The sequence below is a fragment of the Carcharhinus amblyrhynchos genome, chromosome 14 (assembly GCF_965287045.1).
Source record: "Carcharhinus amblyrhynchos chromosome 14, sCarAmb.v2.hapA, whole genome shotgun sequence".
In the NCBI taxonomy this organism is placed as follows: Eukaryota; Metazoa; Chordata; class Chondrichthyes; order Carcharhiniformes; family Carcharhinidae; genus Carcharhinus; species Carcharhinus amblyrhynchos.
Window position 1 is genome coordinate 72,205,871 of NC_137337.1, and position 15,839 is coordinate 72,221,709.

The window sequence follows — 15,839 nt, forward strand, 5'->3', positions numbered from 1 at the left end:
CTTCTTCGCATGGAACATCAACCTAACCCGCACATCTTTGGACTGTGGGAGAAAAGCGGAGCACCCGGAGGAAACCCATGTAAGCCTACTTGCGACACGGATAAATAAACAGAAACCTAATTGGGAAGAATTCTGCAGGCAGCGGACGTGGAATTTCCCCAAACCGAATCTGTAATCTTTCTTGGGATCTGGTTTCGGATTCCCATATCTTTAAACCTGCAATTTCGGTTACCACTAACACATGTCAGAAACTCACTCCGGGAGACTTAAGTGGCCGTGTTTAATGTTTTAAAAAAAAAACACAGGCAAATTAAGGTAATATAAATTAGCCAATTAGCATAAAACCATTTTGATGGAATGATAACTATGTGTTTTCTCCCCAAAACGAAACCTCTTAGCTAATTATGTCCCTCACTAAGGTTTCCAAACGAGTGAGTGAAATTGAAACCACAAGCTCACTTTGTACTGAACCAGGAAGACAGACATACTTAAACTCCTGATTATTCATCTGTCCTCCAAGAACAAAATATACTACTGTTGTGGTCTGGTCACCATGACCTTGGCTGAAGAGTGGGAACCTAAAATGATTCATTCGCCCTCTAATTATCGACAAATTTTCTCCATCGGTGTACTTTTAAATGAATTTTTTTTTGTTTTAGGAAGTTGTGTTTATCCAGAGGGGTGAGCCCATTGCTGTTCAATTTTTCACCTCAGCAAAGATATGGAAACACAAACTAGAAGCAGGAGTAGGCCATTTGGCCTTTGAGCCTGCTCCGCCATTCATTTCGATCATGGCTGATCCCCCCCTTCCTCCCCCTATCCCTTGGTCTCTTTAGCCAGGAACTATTTTGATCACGGCTGATCATCAAATCTAATATCGGGGGGTGGCACGGTGGTTAGCACTGCTGCCTCACGGCACCAGGGACCTGGGTTCAATTCCTGGCTTGGGTCACTATTTGTGTGGCGTCTGCATGTTCTCCCCGTGTCTGCGTGGGTTTCCTCCGGTCTCCTTCCGCAGTCTGAAAGACGTGCCGGTTGGGCGTGTTGACCATGTTAAATTCTCCCGCAGTGTACCCAAACAGGCGCTGGAGCGTGGCGACTAGGGGATTTTCGCAGTATCTTCATTGCAGTGTGAATGTAAGCCTACTTGTCACACTAACAAATAAATTTTAAACAATGTGATTTTCTGTTATTAAAGCTCATTCATTTCTGAGCATGGCAAAAATGCATAATATACTGCTGCTTTCTCAGGGCTTTGTGTGATTTTTTTTGAAAAATATATAGATTTCCGTGACCTTCACTGTCAAGAGGTAGCCTTCCTGTTTTGATCATTGTTTAGTAAATTCCGTTACGGTTGATCAGGCTGTGTTCGTTTGCCAAACTGCGACCTTAGAGAAGGGCAAACGGGTCATCAAGTTCAGCCAGACTGTCGTGGACAGCTCAGTAACTTATTCAGCTGATAATTCCTGGGAATTTGGTCAACAAAGCCTCTTCGGAAATGTCACGGGGCCCATGACGAAGGCAGATCCGTGAATGGAAACAGGAGCCGGACACAATTAATAAACACTTCCCCAGCCCGACAGGAACATATCGATGGCTTGCATCAATAAAAAAACCCTGGAACAAGCCCAGCACTGGCTGATTAGGTTTCCGATCCACCTCACTTACCGGAATGTCAGCTCTGAGGGAGCGCATGCCTTGATACGCCTGTATTATCATGGTGACAGGTGACATTGTCAACCGGGTGACCTATACCTTGTCAAGTATCATAGAATCATAGAACACTACAGTGCAGAAAGAGGCCCTTCGGCCCATCGAGTCTGCACCGAACACAATCCCACCCAGGCCCTACCCCCATATCCCTACATATTATACCTACTAATCCCTCTAACCTACGCATCCCTGGACACTAAGGAGCAATTTCTTGGCATGGCCAATCAACCTAACCCGCACATCTTTGGACTGTGGGAGGAAACCAGAGCACCCCGGAGGAAACACACGCAGACACGAGGAGAATGTGCAAACTCCACACAGACAGTGACCCGAGCCAGGAATCGAACCCAGGACCCTGGAGCTGTGAAGCAGCAGTGCTAACCACTGTGCTACCGTGCCGCCCAAAGTAGTCCCAAAGATTGGTGCAATTGCCATGTTTTTAATCTGTCATCCCAATGTTAAGGTGGCCAGACGCACAAGATTGAATTAACATTAAATGCAAATCTCATAGGCGATAAACCTGCGTCATTTCTATTTCAGAATGCACACCCCAGAGTACTTGAAGTAGAAAATGGCATTCCAAAGTTAAATCACTGCCACTCCGCTTTAAATGGTACAGTGGTTAGCACTGCTACCTCACAGCGCCAGGGACCCAGGTTCAAATCCCGGCTTGGGTCACTCTCTGTGCAGAGACTGCACATTCTCCTCATATCTGCATGGGTTTCTCCGGGTGCACCAGTTTCCTCCAGCTCTCTAAAGATGCGCAGGGTAGGTTGATTGGCCATGCTAAATAGCCCTTTTTTTAATCAGGGGATTAAATGGGATAAACATGTGGGATTGGACCTGGATGGGATTGTTGTTGACTGCAGACTCAATGGGCTGAATGGCTTCCTTCTGCACCGTAGAGTTAGCTCCCACAGTCCAAACGCTGTGCTGGTTAGGTGCCTCACAGCGCCAGGGACCCGGGTTCGATTCCCGGCTTGGGTCACTGTCTGTGCTGAATCTGCACGCTCTCCCCATGTCTGCGTGGGTTTCTTCTGGATGCTCCGGTTTCCTTCCACTGTCCAAAAGTCGTGCTGGCTAGGTGCATTGGTCGTACTAAATTCTCCCTTAGTGTACCCGAACGGGCACTGGAGCGTGGTGGCTAGGGGATTTTCACAGTAACTTCACTGCAGTGTTAATGTAAGCATACTTGTGACACTAATAAATGAATGAATGAATGAATGCATTGCTTGCAGTATTTACCTTCACAGAAGGGACAACACTCTCCTGGGATTTTGACGGGATTTTGGCATGTCTGCTTACATGCCATGGCCATACAGTGGTGCTCCCCATTGACGCACTGGCAGAAGGTGCAATCATCGTCTCGCCACTGATCGCCATGCGCTCGAATCTGACCCCTGGCCAGACAGCCCAGGCCATTGACCACGGGAAAAATCGGGTCTGCACAAAACAGAAGTGACAATGAACGAATGAGGTTCAATCATCTAGAAACCAAAAACTTACAGAGTCCACGTGATTTATTCCAAAGCTCCGCCGCATTTCGATTGGAGGGGAAAGGATTTTCCTTTTTTTAGAAAACGTTTCTTGAATCGGGAAGAACATTTTGTGCCTCCCCTGGAAGTTGCATTCGGAACGAAGTTCTACAATAACCAATACAGAGGAAGAAATGGCGATTTCTCCATTACCGTTTGAGATATAAGAACAGAAACTGCTGGAAATTTTACAGCAGGTCGTCCAGATTCTAGTGAGAAAAGCAAAAAAAAAATGCTGGAAAATCTCAGCAGGTCTGACAGCAATTTTGGAGAGAGAACAGAGCAAACTTGTTGAGTTTCTGTGACCCTTCAGCAGGGCTGAGCTCTGACAAAAGGTCATCCAGACTCGAAACGTTGGCTCTATTCTCTCTCCACAGACGCTGTCAGACCCGCTGAGATTTTCCAGCATTTTCTGTTTTTGTTTCAGATGCCAGCATCTGCTATATTTTTCTTGTATCTCTGTGGTGAGAGTGACTGAGGACTGGATTTTCCAGCCCTTTCCGGTGGCAGGATCTTCCAGTGCCCAGGCCTTTACACTGGTCATTTTTGGACAATTTGTACAGATGTTGCTCCTTACCCAAGCCATGTTCTTGTTCTGTCATTCTTGATTCTTTGCACAAACTGGTCACCGACTATAATCGTAGATTCATAGAATCCCTACAGTGCAGATGGAGGCCATTTGGCCCATCGAGCCTGCACGGACAACAATCCCATCCAGATCCTACCCCTGTAACCCCACATGTGTACCCTGCTAATCCCCTGACACCAAGGGGCTATTTAGCCTGGCCAATCCACCTAACATGCACATCTTTAGACTGTGGCAGGAAACCGGACTGCCCGGGAGGAAACCCATGCAGACATGGGGCGAATGTGCAAACTCCACACAGACAGTGACCCCAATTGAACCCAGGTCCCTGGCGCTGTGAGGCAGCAGTGCTAACCACTGTGCCGCCTAAATTCATTCCTCACAACCTCTCTGCTGTCTGGTATCTTTCGCGCACCAACACTTGTCTCTACAGCCCGAGCCATATAATAACGTTTCATAAATTCTTGCCCTGTAAGAGTGTTACTCTGGACTTAAAAAGCAGAAATCAGCATTTACTTGAATAACTTCTTGATGGCTAGGAAAAGAAAAAAATCCCTTTTAGAAATCAGTGAGACTTTCACTATGAAGGGTGACTGATTCTCCTTGACCCTGCGTGCAAATTCCTGACCTCTGATTTGTTAAATTTCACCGCGTGCCAATCAGCAAATCAAATGTTCGGAGAGGGGGGGGGCGAAAAAAGCCCCAACATTCATCCACTTCGAAATAAATTAGCTCCAGTGACAAGAGCACTTTTCACACAACTTTTAAATTTTCAACTTGTACAGATGCACCATAGAAAACATTCTCTCTGGTTGTATCACAGCTTGGTACAGCTCCTGCTCTGACCAAGATCACAAGAAATTACAGAAAGTTATGAATGGCTCAAGAACAGCTTCTTCCCCGCTGCTGTCAGGCTTCTGAATGGACCTACCTCGCACTAAGTTGATCTTTCTCTACACCTTAACTGTAACCCTACAATCTGCACTATCTCCTGTCCTGCTCCATGAACAATATGCTTTGTATAGCGCGCAAGGAATAATACTTTTCACTATATACTAATACATATGACAATAATAAATCAAATCATGTGCTTTATAGCGACCAACTTAATAGCCTAATCCTGTTTTCTCCCCACAACCTTTGATCCCATTCCCCCAAGTGCAATATCTAGTCGCCTCTTGAATACATTCAATGTTTTGGCATCAACTACTTCCTGTGGTAATGAATTCCACAGACTCACTACTCTTTGGGTGAAGAAATGTCTCCTCATCTCCATCCTAAATGGTCTACTCTGAATCGATGATGTGGATGTGCCGGTGTTGGACTGGGGTAAACACAGTAAAAAGTCTGACAACACCAGGTTTTAGTCCAACCGATTTATTTGATAGGAAACTCACAAGCTTTCAAGGGGATTCCCTCTTCGTCATTCACCTGGACTAAAACCTGGTGTTGTCAGACTTTCTACTCTGAATCCTCAGACTGTGACCGCTGGTTCTGGACTCCCCCACCATCAGTAAGCATGCAAATGCAGCAGGCGATAAAGAAGACAAATGGGATGTTGGCCTCCATTGCAAGAGGTTTCGAATATAGCAGCAGGGGTGTGTTGTTGCAATTATACAGGGCCTTAGCGAGGCCACACCTAGAATATTGTGTGCAGTTTTGGTCTCCTTTTCTGGGGAAGGATGTTCTTGCTCTCGAGGGAGTGCGTCTAAGGTATACCAGTCTCGTGGGACTGACGTATAAGGAAAGAGTGACGAGGTTAGGGTTATTTTCACTGGAGTTCAGGCGAATGAGGGGGGGGATCTCATAGAGACTTATAAATTTCTAACAGGACTAGACAGGGTAGATGCAGGGTGGGTGTTAGAACATAAGAACATAAGAACATAAGAAATAGGAGCAGGAGTAGGCCATCTGGCCCTTCGAGCCTGCCCCGCCATTCAATAAGATCATGGCTGATCTGTCGTGGCTCAGTTCCACTTTCCCGCCCTCTCCCCATAACCCTTAATCCCCTCTCTTATCAAAAACCCATCAACCCGCTTCTTAAAAATATTTAGCGAGGCAGCCTCCACCACTTCAACGGGCAGAGAATTCCAGAGATTCACCACCCTTTGAGTGAAGAAGTTCCTCCTCAACTCCGTTCTGAACCGCCCCCCCTTTATCTTGAGGCTGTGCCCCCTAGTCCTACTGTCTTTTTTGAGCGGGAAGAGTCTTTCCACCTCTATCCTATCCATCCCATTCATCATCTTATACGTCTCAATGAGATCTCCCCTCATTCTTCTAAACTCTAACGAGTACAAGCCTAGTTTATTCAGCCTCTCCTCATAGCTCAACCCCCTCAACTCCGGTATCAGCCTAGTAAACCTCCTCTGCACTCCCTCCAAGGCCAAAATATCCTTGCGCAGGTGCGGCGCCCAAAACTGCACACAGTACTCCAGCTGCGGCCTCACCAATGCCCTATACAGCTGCAGCAAGACCTCCCTACTTTTATATTCAATCCCCCTCGCTATGAAGGCCAGCATCCCATTCGCCTTCCTGACCACCTGCTGCACCTGCAGGCTGGGTTTTTGCGACTCATGCACAAGGACTCCTGATGGTGAGGGAGTCCAGAGCCAGGGGTTACAGTCTGAGGATTCAGGGTAGACCATCTAAGACGAAGATGAGGAGACATTTCTTCACCCAAAGAGTAATGAGTCTGTGGAATTCATTACCACAGAAAGTCGTTGATGCCAAAACATTGAATGTATTCAAGAGGCAGCTGGATAAAGCACTTTTCACTCTAGACTTATACATGTGACAATAATAAATTAAATCAAATCAAAAGGGACTTGTTGATAAAGTTGCTGATGGGTAGATTATTAGCAAAGATGATGCATTTTGCTGGGCAGAATAGAGCGGTGTTTATTAATAGGAAGGTGCAAATCTAGATGAGGAGGATGAACAAAGAATCTGAGCAGAAATACATCAAGCTGCAGTACAGCTCTGCAAGTCCATTAAAAAAAAAGCAAGCCATGCACTAAGTTTTATAGTTTACAGGGATCGGGTTAAAAAGTTGTGAGGTTATGCTGAACCTGTATCAAACCTTAGTTTGACTACAATTGGAGAGCGTTGGGGAAGGCAGCATGGTGGCATAGTGGTTAGCACTGTTGCCTCACAGCGCCAGGGACCCAGGTTTGATTCCGGCCTTGGGTCACTGTCTATGCAGAGTCTGCACATTCTCCCTGTGTCTGTGTGGGTTTCCTCCCACAATCCAAAGATGTGTAGGTTAGTGGGATTGGCCATGGTAAAATTGCCCCTTGCGACCCCAAGACGTATAGATCATGGTATTAGTTGGGTGAGGTTATGGAGATAGGGTAAGATGCTCTTTTGGAGAGTCAGCGATGACTTGATGGACTGAATGGCCTCTTTTGCACTGTAGGGATTCTATTGCACGCATTTCTGGTCGTCATTGGTATAACGAGGTGTTGAGATATCGATGACGGTGCAGAGGGGATTGACAAGGGTGATAGAATTGCATGGGCCAGACCGCGACACCCACATCCCGCAAATGAATAAGCAAATTTTAAAAATTGCTGCATATAAACTCACCTTTTGTTTAGGGAGAAGGACTGTGAACTTGTGGAAGTCACACGACAAAGTAAACATTTTTGTTTGCTGCTCTTAAAACAAGGTGCTACTTACCGACAGAGCGTTAAAATTCACCAAACTAGTTGCGAATCAGCAAGCAGCCGAGGTGATTAACAGTAATACCTTGAAAGTGGAAGACCCCACCTGAGAGAAGGACTCATCAATCTACTCCGGTTTAAGGTCACGTGAGAACAAATCTGCTGGAAATTCTTACACAAACCCACCCAGAATCTCTCGCTTTGAGCAATGTCTCTCTCACAATCGGATTCCAGGATTTTAAACATGGGACAAACTCAGTGATTACCCAGACCTCTAGGTGCTGTATTATTAGAATAACAAAATAGCCCTGGTTATTGACTGTACAAGACACAAGGTATCAGTCTGATGAGGGATTTATTAAGTGATTTATTAAGACTAGGCGCATGAGGTGGGCAGCATGGTGGCACAATGGTTGGCACTGCCAGGGACCTGGGTTCAAATCTGGCCTTGGATCACTGTCAGTGCGGAGTTTGCATGTTCACATGTGTCTGTGTGGGCTTCCTCCGGATGCTCCGATTTCCTCGAAAGACGTGCTGGTTAGGTGCATTGGCTGTGCTAAATTCTCCCTCAGTGTACCTGAACAGGTGCCAGAGTGTGGCAACTAGGGGATGTAGCGTTAATGTAAGCCTAGTTGTGACACTAATCAAATAATAAATAAATTGAACCGTTACGCATAGGTATAAATCCTGGAGCCTTCAGAGCTGTGCGTACTGTGCTCTGCTCAAAGTAAAAATGATACTAAGACACATTTGACAAATGACACATTTCCCTTCCAGTGGTGCCATGCTGATACCCTTAAAGGCGTATTGCAATACAAGGGAATGTTAAAATTTTGTCACAGTAATATTGCAACTTAATGATTTACTTAGACATTCAATGTGGGCACGTTCTTCCATTGTACAATTCCAGCACGAAAAGTCAATATATTTATTGTCCTTTAAGCAGCTGTGTTGTACGAATTCAGTCACCAAAGAGATACAGAGTGACTTAATTCGCAAAAACGACTGGCAATAAAACAGGCACCACAGTGGTAAACACTGCTACCTCACAGCACCAGGGACCTGGGTTTGATTCCCAGCTTGGGTCACTGTCTGTGTGGATTCTGCACATTCTCCCTGTTTCTGCGTGGGTTTTCCTCCGAGTGCTCCGCTTTCCTCCCACAGTCCAAAGATGCGCGGGTTAGGTGGATTGGTCATGCTAACTTACCCCTTAGTGTCAGGAAGGACTAGGTAGGGTAAATATGTAAGGTGATGGAGATAGGACCTGGGTGGGATTGTTGACGGCGCAGGCTCAATGGGCCAAATGGTCTCCTAAAGTATTGCAAGAATTCTATGAAACAGATCTTCCAAAGAAATTACGAGCATGTTAACTTATGAGGGGGCAGTTGAGAAACCATTAATACTTGTCACCTTAAAGAGCTGTTGTGACACCAGTTTTGTGCTTGCAAGTAAGGCTTATTCCATTAATATGCACAATCAATTTGTCACAATAGTGCAGTAATATTTGGCTATTTAGTTTTCTACAATTTATGTGAATGAAATTTACAAAAACTGAATGGGAAATGTTGAAGACACAATATTGGTGTGAAGTCCAGCCCTTCCCCTTTTCCTCCGACGCATCAGCATCAGGACCTCAGCTTTCAGTGCCGTGGAAGGGATTTTTTTTGTTCCAAATTTGCTCTGGAAACAGTTTTCCATTTAAAGACTGAGGCACATTCGTAACATAAATCCCAGCCGTCTGTGATATTGCTGCGAGTTAACTCAGCTGGATTCAATACATTCCTCGCCCCACTACTGCAGATCATAGAATCCTGCAGTGCAGGAGAAGGCCATTTGGCCCATCCAGTCTGTACCGACAACAATCCCACCCAGGCCCTTTCCCGTATATTTACCCTAGCTAATCCCCCTGACACTAAGGGGCAATTTAGCATGTCCAATTCACCTAACCTGCACATCTCTGGACATTAAGGGGAAATTTATCATGGGCAGTCCACCCAACCCGAACATCTTTTGACCCTAAAGAGCAATTTAGCACGATCAATCCACCTAACCGGCACATCGTTTGACATTAAGGGACAATTTATAATGGCCAATCAACCTAATTCACATCTTTAGACACTAAGGGACAATTTAGCATGGCCAATCCATCTAACCTGCACATCTTTAGACACTAAGGGACAATTTAGCATGGCCAAATCAACCTAACTCACACATCTTTGGATGCTAAGGGGCAATTTAGCATGGCCAACCCACATAACCAGCACAACTTTAGACTGTGGGAGGAAACTGGAGCACCTGGAGGAAACACACACGGACACAGGGAGAATGTGCAAACTCGGTAGTTTTTGCAGATATCAGCTTATTCCCTCTATTGTGGGAGTTTCCCACGTTCCTACATGAAAACATTGTCCCTCTAAACATAACACAGTTAGTATCCTTTATCAACAAATGTCCAGTCTGAAGGTCTCCCTCATGGTTGTGCATTGGTTATGCAGTAATGTGAAATTATTTCAAATTACTCATTGGATTATACCATCTGCCCACTTCCTATAACTATTGACAGACAATAGATAGGTGTGAGCAATGTTATTTCAATACAATGCACAGTACAGTGCGTTATTGCGGAATTATATTATTTTGCCAGAGGCACCTCTTTATAATCCAGACCTTCATTCCCATCAGTGGAAACTTACCCTGACAAACCGGACAGCACTCTCCCTCGGGGATGTAATAATTTTCACACTTCAGCTCTCCACATTCTGCTTTTGAACACAGTGAGATCCCACCCCGACAGCGGCAGAACCAGCAAGCCTCCATGCGGTACACCTCACCCTCTGCGTACTCCGTGCCGTTGTACACGCATTTGCGAAGGGCTTCTGGAAGAAAATTAGACAAGAGTATTTCAGCCAGGAGAGAAAATGCTGGAAAATCTCAGCAGGTCTGGCAGCATCTGTGAGGAGAGAAAAGAGCTGACGTTTCGAGTCCCGTTGACCCTTTGTCAAAGCTAAAAGGCAGAGAAAGTGGGAGAGCTAAATATTGTTAGCTAAATAACACCTCAGTGATAGGGGCAAACTTCTCAAGTATTGCCTCCTGAGTAGATGATTTAATTTGGCATGTCAGCTACGACTCTCACCAACTTTTCCAGGTGCACTATAGGTTGTATCACAGCTTGGTATGGTTCCTGCTCTGCCCAAGACCACAAGGAACTAAAAAAAGGTCGGAAATGTAGCCCAATCCATCACGCAAACCAGCCTCCCATCCATTGACTCTGTCTACACTTCCCGCTGCCTCGGCAAAGCAGCCAGCACAATTAAGGGCCCCATGCATCCCGGACATTCTCTCTTCCACCTTCTTCCGTCGGAAAGAGATACAAAATTCTGAGGTCACGTAGCAACCAACTCAAGAACAACTTTTTCCCCACTGCTATCAGACTTTTGAATGGACTTATAACGCATTAAGTTGATCCCTCTCTGCATCCTAGCTATGGTTGTAACACTACATTCTGCATTCTCTCTTTTCCTTCTCTATGAACAATATGCTTTGTCTGTATACTACGCAAAACACTATACTTTTCACTGTATGTTAATATATGTGACAATAAGTCAAATCAAATTAATTCCAACTAGAGTGTTTGTGGGCCATTAGAGGTCTCCAGGACAGAATAACATTCAGACTACAGTATTTCTTTGACAGGTTTATTTTACAGATTTTTCGCTTCGAGAAGCTACTCTGTTCGAGCAGCTAAGTCAGCAGTTTGAGCAGCCAAGTTATTGAATCCCTACAGTGCAGGAAGAGTCCTTTTGGTCCAGCGAGTCTGCCCTAACTCCCTGACAGTGCATCTTACTCAGGCCCTATCTCCCTAACCCTACGTACTTACCCCACTAATCCCCCAACCATCTTTGGGATTCATTATCACGGGAAGTAGTTGATGCCAAAACATTCAGGAGGTGGCTAGATGTAACATTTGGGACTAACGGGATCAAGGTTATGGGGAGAAAGCAGGATTAGGCTATTGAGTTGGCTATTGATCGTGTTGAATGGTGGAGCAAGGTTGAAGGGCCAAATGGCCTCCGCCGGCTCCTATCTTCTACGTTTCTATGACACGGAGGCACAATTTTGGGCATGGCCAATCCATCTAACCCGCACATCTTTGGAGTGTGGGAGGAAATCCACACAGACAAGGGGAGAATGTGCAAACTCCACACAGACAGTGACCCAAGCCGAGAATTGAGCCTAGGTTCCTGGCACTGCGAGGCAGCAGTGCTGACCACTGTGCTGCCCCATGTATGAAATTTAGGGGCGGCATGCCTGCACATTCTCCCCGTGTCTGCGTGGGCTTCTTTCGGGTGCTCCGGTTTCCTTCCACATTCTAAAGATGTGTAGATTAGGTGGATTGGCCGTACTCAGTTGCCCCTTAGTGTTAGGGGGATTATCAGGGTAAATGCATTGGATTATGAGGATAGGGACTGGGTGGGGTTGTTGTGGGTGCGGACTCGATGGGCTGAAAGACCTCCATCTGCACTGCAAGGATTCTATGATTCTCCGCAATTCCAAAAAAAAAGGGTCACCATCATAACTACGAAAATACTTGCGTTCAAAAATTAGTTTGCTGTAAAATAAAAGGGAAAAGTCCGACTTGCATCCATATGGCACCTGTCACAGCCGCTGGGCATCTCAAAGTGCCGTACAGCCAATTAAGTACTGGAGTAGTCACTGTTGTAATTCAGGAAATGTAGCAGCCAATTTGCACGCAGTAAACTCCCACAATGTGATAACGACCCGATAATGTTGATCGAGGGATGGACATTGGACTCGGACAACCCACTCTGCTCCTCTCCAAAAGAGTGCCACGGGATCACTTGTATCCACACGAGAAAGCAGCTAGGACCTTGGTTTAACGTCTCATCCAAAAGACAGCACTGCTGACAGTACGGCACCCTCTCAGTACCGCACAGGAGAGCGCAGTGTCGATTTTCTGTGTGCAAGACCTGGCACTTGAACCTGGAACCTCGTGATTCGGGAGGGGAGCGTGTCACCAAATAAGCAATGGCTGACACTAAACAAAACAGCTCAAGGATTTCTAGTGAGTCTAATCGGTGCAAACATTTGAAATGATGAGGAACTCGAGACCCAAGCACATTTTAGCAACCTAAACGCGATGGTTTTGAATTGACCTGTCTAATTTTCTCATTTCACACAGTTACACCGAACCGAAGTTTGGTTTGTTGGCACGTGGGATGGGCGGCGCAGTGGTTCGCACTGCCTGTGTAGAGCTTGCACATTCTCCCCATGACTGCGTGGGTTTCCTCCGGGTGCTCCCGTTTCCTCCCACAGTCCAAAGAAGTGCAAGTCGGGTGGATTGGCCGCGCTGAATTGCCCCTGGGTCTCGGGGGTGGGTGGGGGGGGTACACACTAGCTGGGTAAATGGATAGGTGACTCGGTGCAGCTTTGAAGGGCCAAATGGCCTCTTTACACGCTGTAGGGACTCTATGAATTAATCGGAAAGCCTCGGTGAGCAAATTCCAGGCAGTTCTCAGGGAGCGGAAAATTGGCAACTCGTTTGAACTTGCGCAATTCTGCGCAAAACGTTTGATGAACCCGTCAAACCGTTCTCTTCAGTTTTCTCCTCACTGCGTCCGTGGCGGCGAAGGCTTTTTTTTTTGTGGATGAGTGCTCGAGCCGGGCCGAGAGAGGGAAAACAGAAAAGCACCTTCTCCAAACAGGCGGCGTTTGATGTCAGCTTGCTGCCGGTGCATTCATGTGGGCTTAATCTGCGGCAGGCTCACAAAAAGGGCAACACAAAAGATCCCGGCGCTGGTCAGAAAAGAACAGCAGACATTTATTATCAAAACACTGATCCCCTTCCTGTCAGCCACAATTAAGCCAGTACCAAGCGCTGAAGGGAATTATTTTTCATCCTTCAGATGGAACAAAAATTTAAAACCTTTCCCAGCGCTGAACTGTTGAACTTTCCAGTGCAGGCATGTGACCAAGGCAAAAAAAAACTTGTTTAACTTTGCACTTTATTTCAAGATATTTTCCTGCCTAAGCAGTTTTACAGTGACTGGCCTAATATAGCTTAGCAAGTCAATAACGCTTATATCCACAGAATTGGGGTTGCTGTCACGTATCCCTAATAGGTTACTTTGATCTTCAAGTCTCGCACTCTGGCAGTTTGTCCCTTCTCTCTTCCGCTTCTGGAATTCCCTCGGGAGCTGACGCCCAACCACACGTGCACCCGGGCACCCACATTTGGGTGGGCCTTCCACGGCGGCACAGTGGTTGGCGCTGCTGCCTCGCAGCGCCAGGGGCCCGGCTTCGATTCCCGGCTTGGGTCACACTCTGTGTGGAGTTTGCACGTTCTCCCCATCTCTGCATGGGTTTCCTCCGAATGACGTGCTGGTTAGGTGCGTGGGCCATGCTAAATTCTCCCCTCAGTGTACCCGAGCAGGTGCCCGAGTGTGGCGACTAGGGGATTTTCACAGTAACTTCATTTCAGTGTTAATGTAAGCCTACTTGTGACTAATAAATAAACTTTAATTTCCAGAATGTCTGCTTTGAAAACTGAATTTGCCTTTGCATGGTCACATTTCTGATCTGAACAGCTTTCATTTTTAAAAGTTTTTGAAGTTTATTTATTAGTGTCACAGGTCTGGGCGGCACAGTAGTTAACACCGCTGTCTCACACTGCCATGGACTTGAGTTCGATTCCCGGCTTGGGTCACTGTGTGTGCGGAGTCTGCACATTCTCCCCGTGTCTGCCTGGGTTTCCTCCGGGTGCTCCGGTTTTCTCCCACAGTCCAAAGATGTGTGGGTTAGGTGGATTGGTGATGCTAAATTGCCCCTTAGTGTCAGGGAGACTAGCTATGGCAAATGCATGGGGTTATGGGGATAGGGCCTGTGTGGGATTGTGGTCAGTGCAGATTCAATGGGACGAACGGCCTTCTTCTGTACTGCAGGATTCTCTGGCCAGAATTTTACCGGCATGCCCACCCGAGGCTGAGGCCAGTGGAGGATGTTCTGTGAACCAAAATCAAGGCGGGTGTGCTGGTAAAATCAGGGTCTCTGACTCTATGAAAAATGCTTGCAATCACACTGCAATGAAGTTATTGTGAAAATCCCCTAGTCCCCACACTCTGGCATCTGTTTGGGTACACTAAGGGAGAATTTAGCATGGCCAATCAACCTAACCAGCACATCTTTCAGACTGTGGGAGGAATCCTGGAGGAAACCCATGCAGACACGGGGAGAATGTGCAGATTCCACACAGACAGTGACTCAAGGCCGGGCATTGAACCTGGGTCCCTGGCGCGGTGAGGCAGCAGTGCTAACCACTCAGCCCCACCCACCGTTCCAACTCAACCCATGTGGATTCCAGTCAAAGTTACTCCCTGCCTCTTTTTACGGATTGCTTTACGATCACGAATATCCTCCGTGACCTTTCATCCAAACATTTTGAGTAATTTGCAAACTCCTGAGTCTGATCGAGCTCTTATCTCAGCAGCATCATTCCAGTCCACAGCACTGCGATCTTACACACATCACTCTTCAGATGAAACTTTACCCCCTCCTTTCAAACACAAAATAGAAAACAAAGGTGGGAACTCTGCCACACAAAGACAAGTCTGCACAAAGTTCCAAACAGAAGCATCAACGATGGAAAACCAAATTCAACTGATGTAAGACAAGATGATACTCAAACTTTTCATTCCGGACATCAAGACTGGATAAAGATAAGCAACTTGACTTTTTAAGTGTCTGGAAACCAGCAGAGTGGGAGATGCCAACGCCCCAGAGTAAAGTTGGCAGATGATGGATTCATTTTGGCTTCTTTGGTCGTTTGTCTGGCATAATCTGACAGACATGGGGGGAGCCAGGACAGGTTACCTGGACACCTAAAAACCTGAAGCTCTCGATCATTTTTACTTCGTCCCCATTGATGTAGACAGGGGCAGGTTCTCCACTACGCTTCCTGAAACTGATGACAATCTCCTTCGTTTCGTTGACATTGCGGGAGAGATTATTGTCATTGCACCAGATTCTCTATCTCTTTCCTGTCTTGAAACCATGGCAAGGTTTCTGCATGATGTGGGTATGCCGGCGTTGGACTGGCGTAAACACAGTAAAAAGTCTGACAACACCAGGTTTTAGTCCAACCTATTTATTTGATAATATCCTCGCAAGCTTTCGAGGGGTTACCCTCTTCGTCAGGTGAATGGAGAGTTCTGGCCTCAGACAGAGCATATAAAGCACAGACAGTTTAGAGATTACTGATTAAAATGCGAATCCTCACACCTAACCTGCTGTTCAAGACCTGAAGTGGCTGATAATGTGAGTGGTAGG

The 15,839-nt window shown here is 46.3% G+C and overlaps 1 protein-coding gene across 1 annotated transcript in view; it reads right to left on the reverse strand.

Moving 5' to 3' along the window:
• LOC145352777 (cysteine-rich motor neuron 1 protein) overlaps positions 1-15,839 on the reverse strand; it is a 208,762-nt gene that overhangs the window by 43,760 nt on the left and 149,163 nt on the right. Inside the window, exons 4-5 of the mRNA XM_080203086.1 lie at positions 10,190-10,372; positions 2,959-3,156 (exon numbers count right to left, since the gene is read on the reverse strand). Of these exons, the coding sequence (XP_080059212.1) occupies positions 2,959-3,156; positions 10,190-10,372 (381 nt within the window). The remainder of the gene's footprint in view (positions 1-2,958; positions 3,157-10,189; positions 10,373-15,839) is intronic.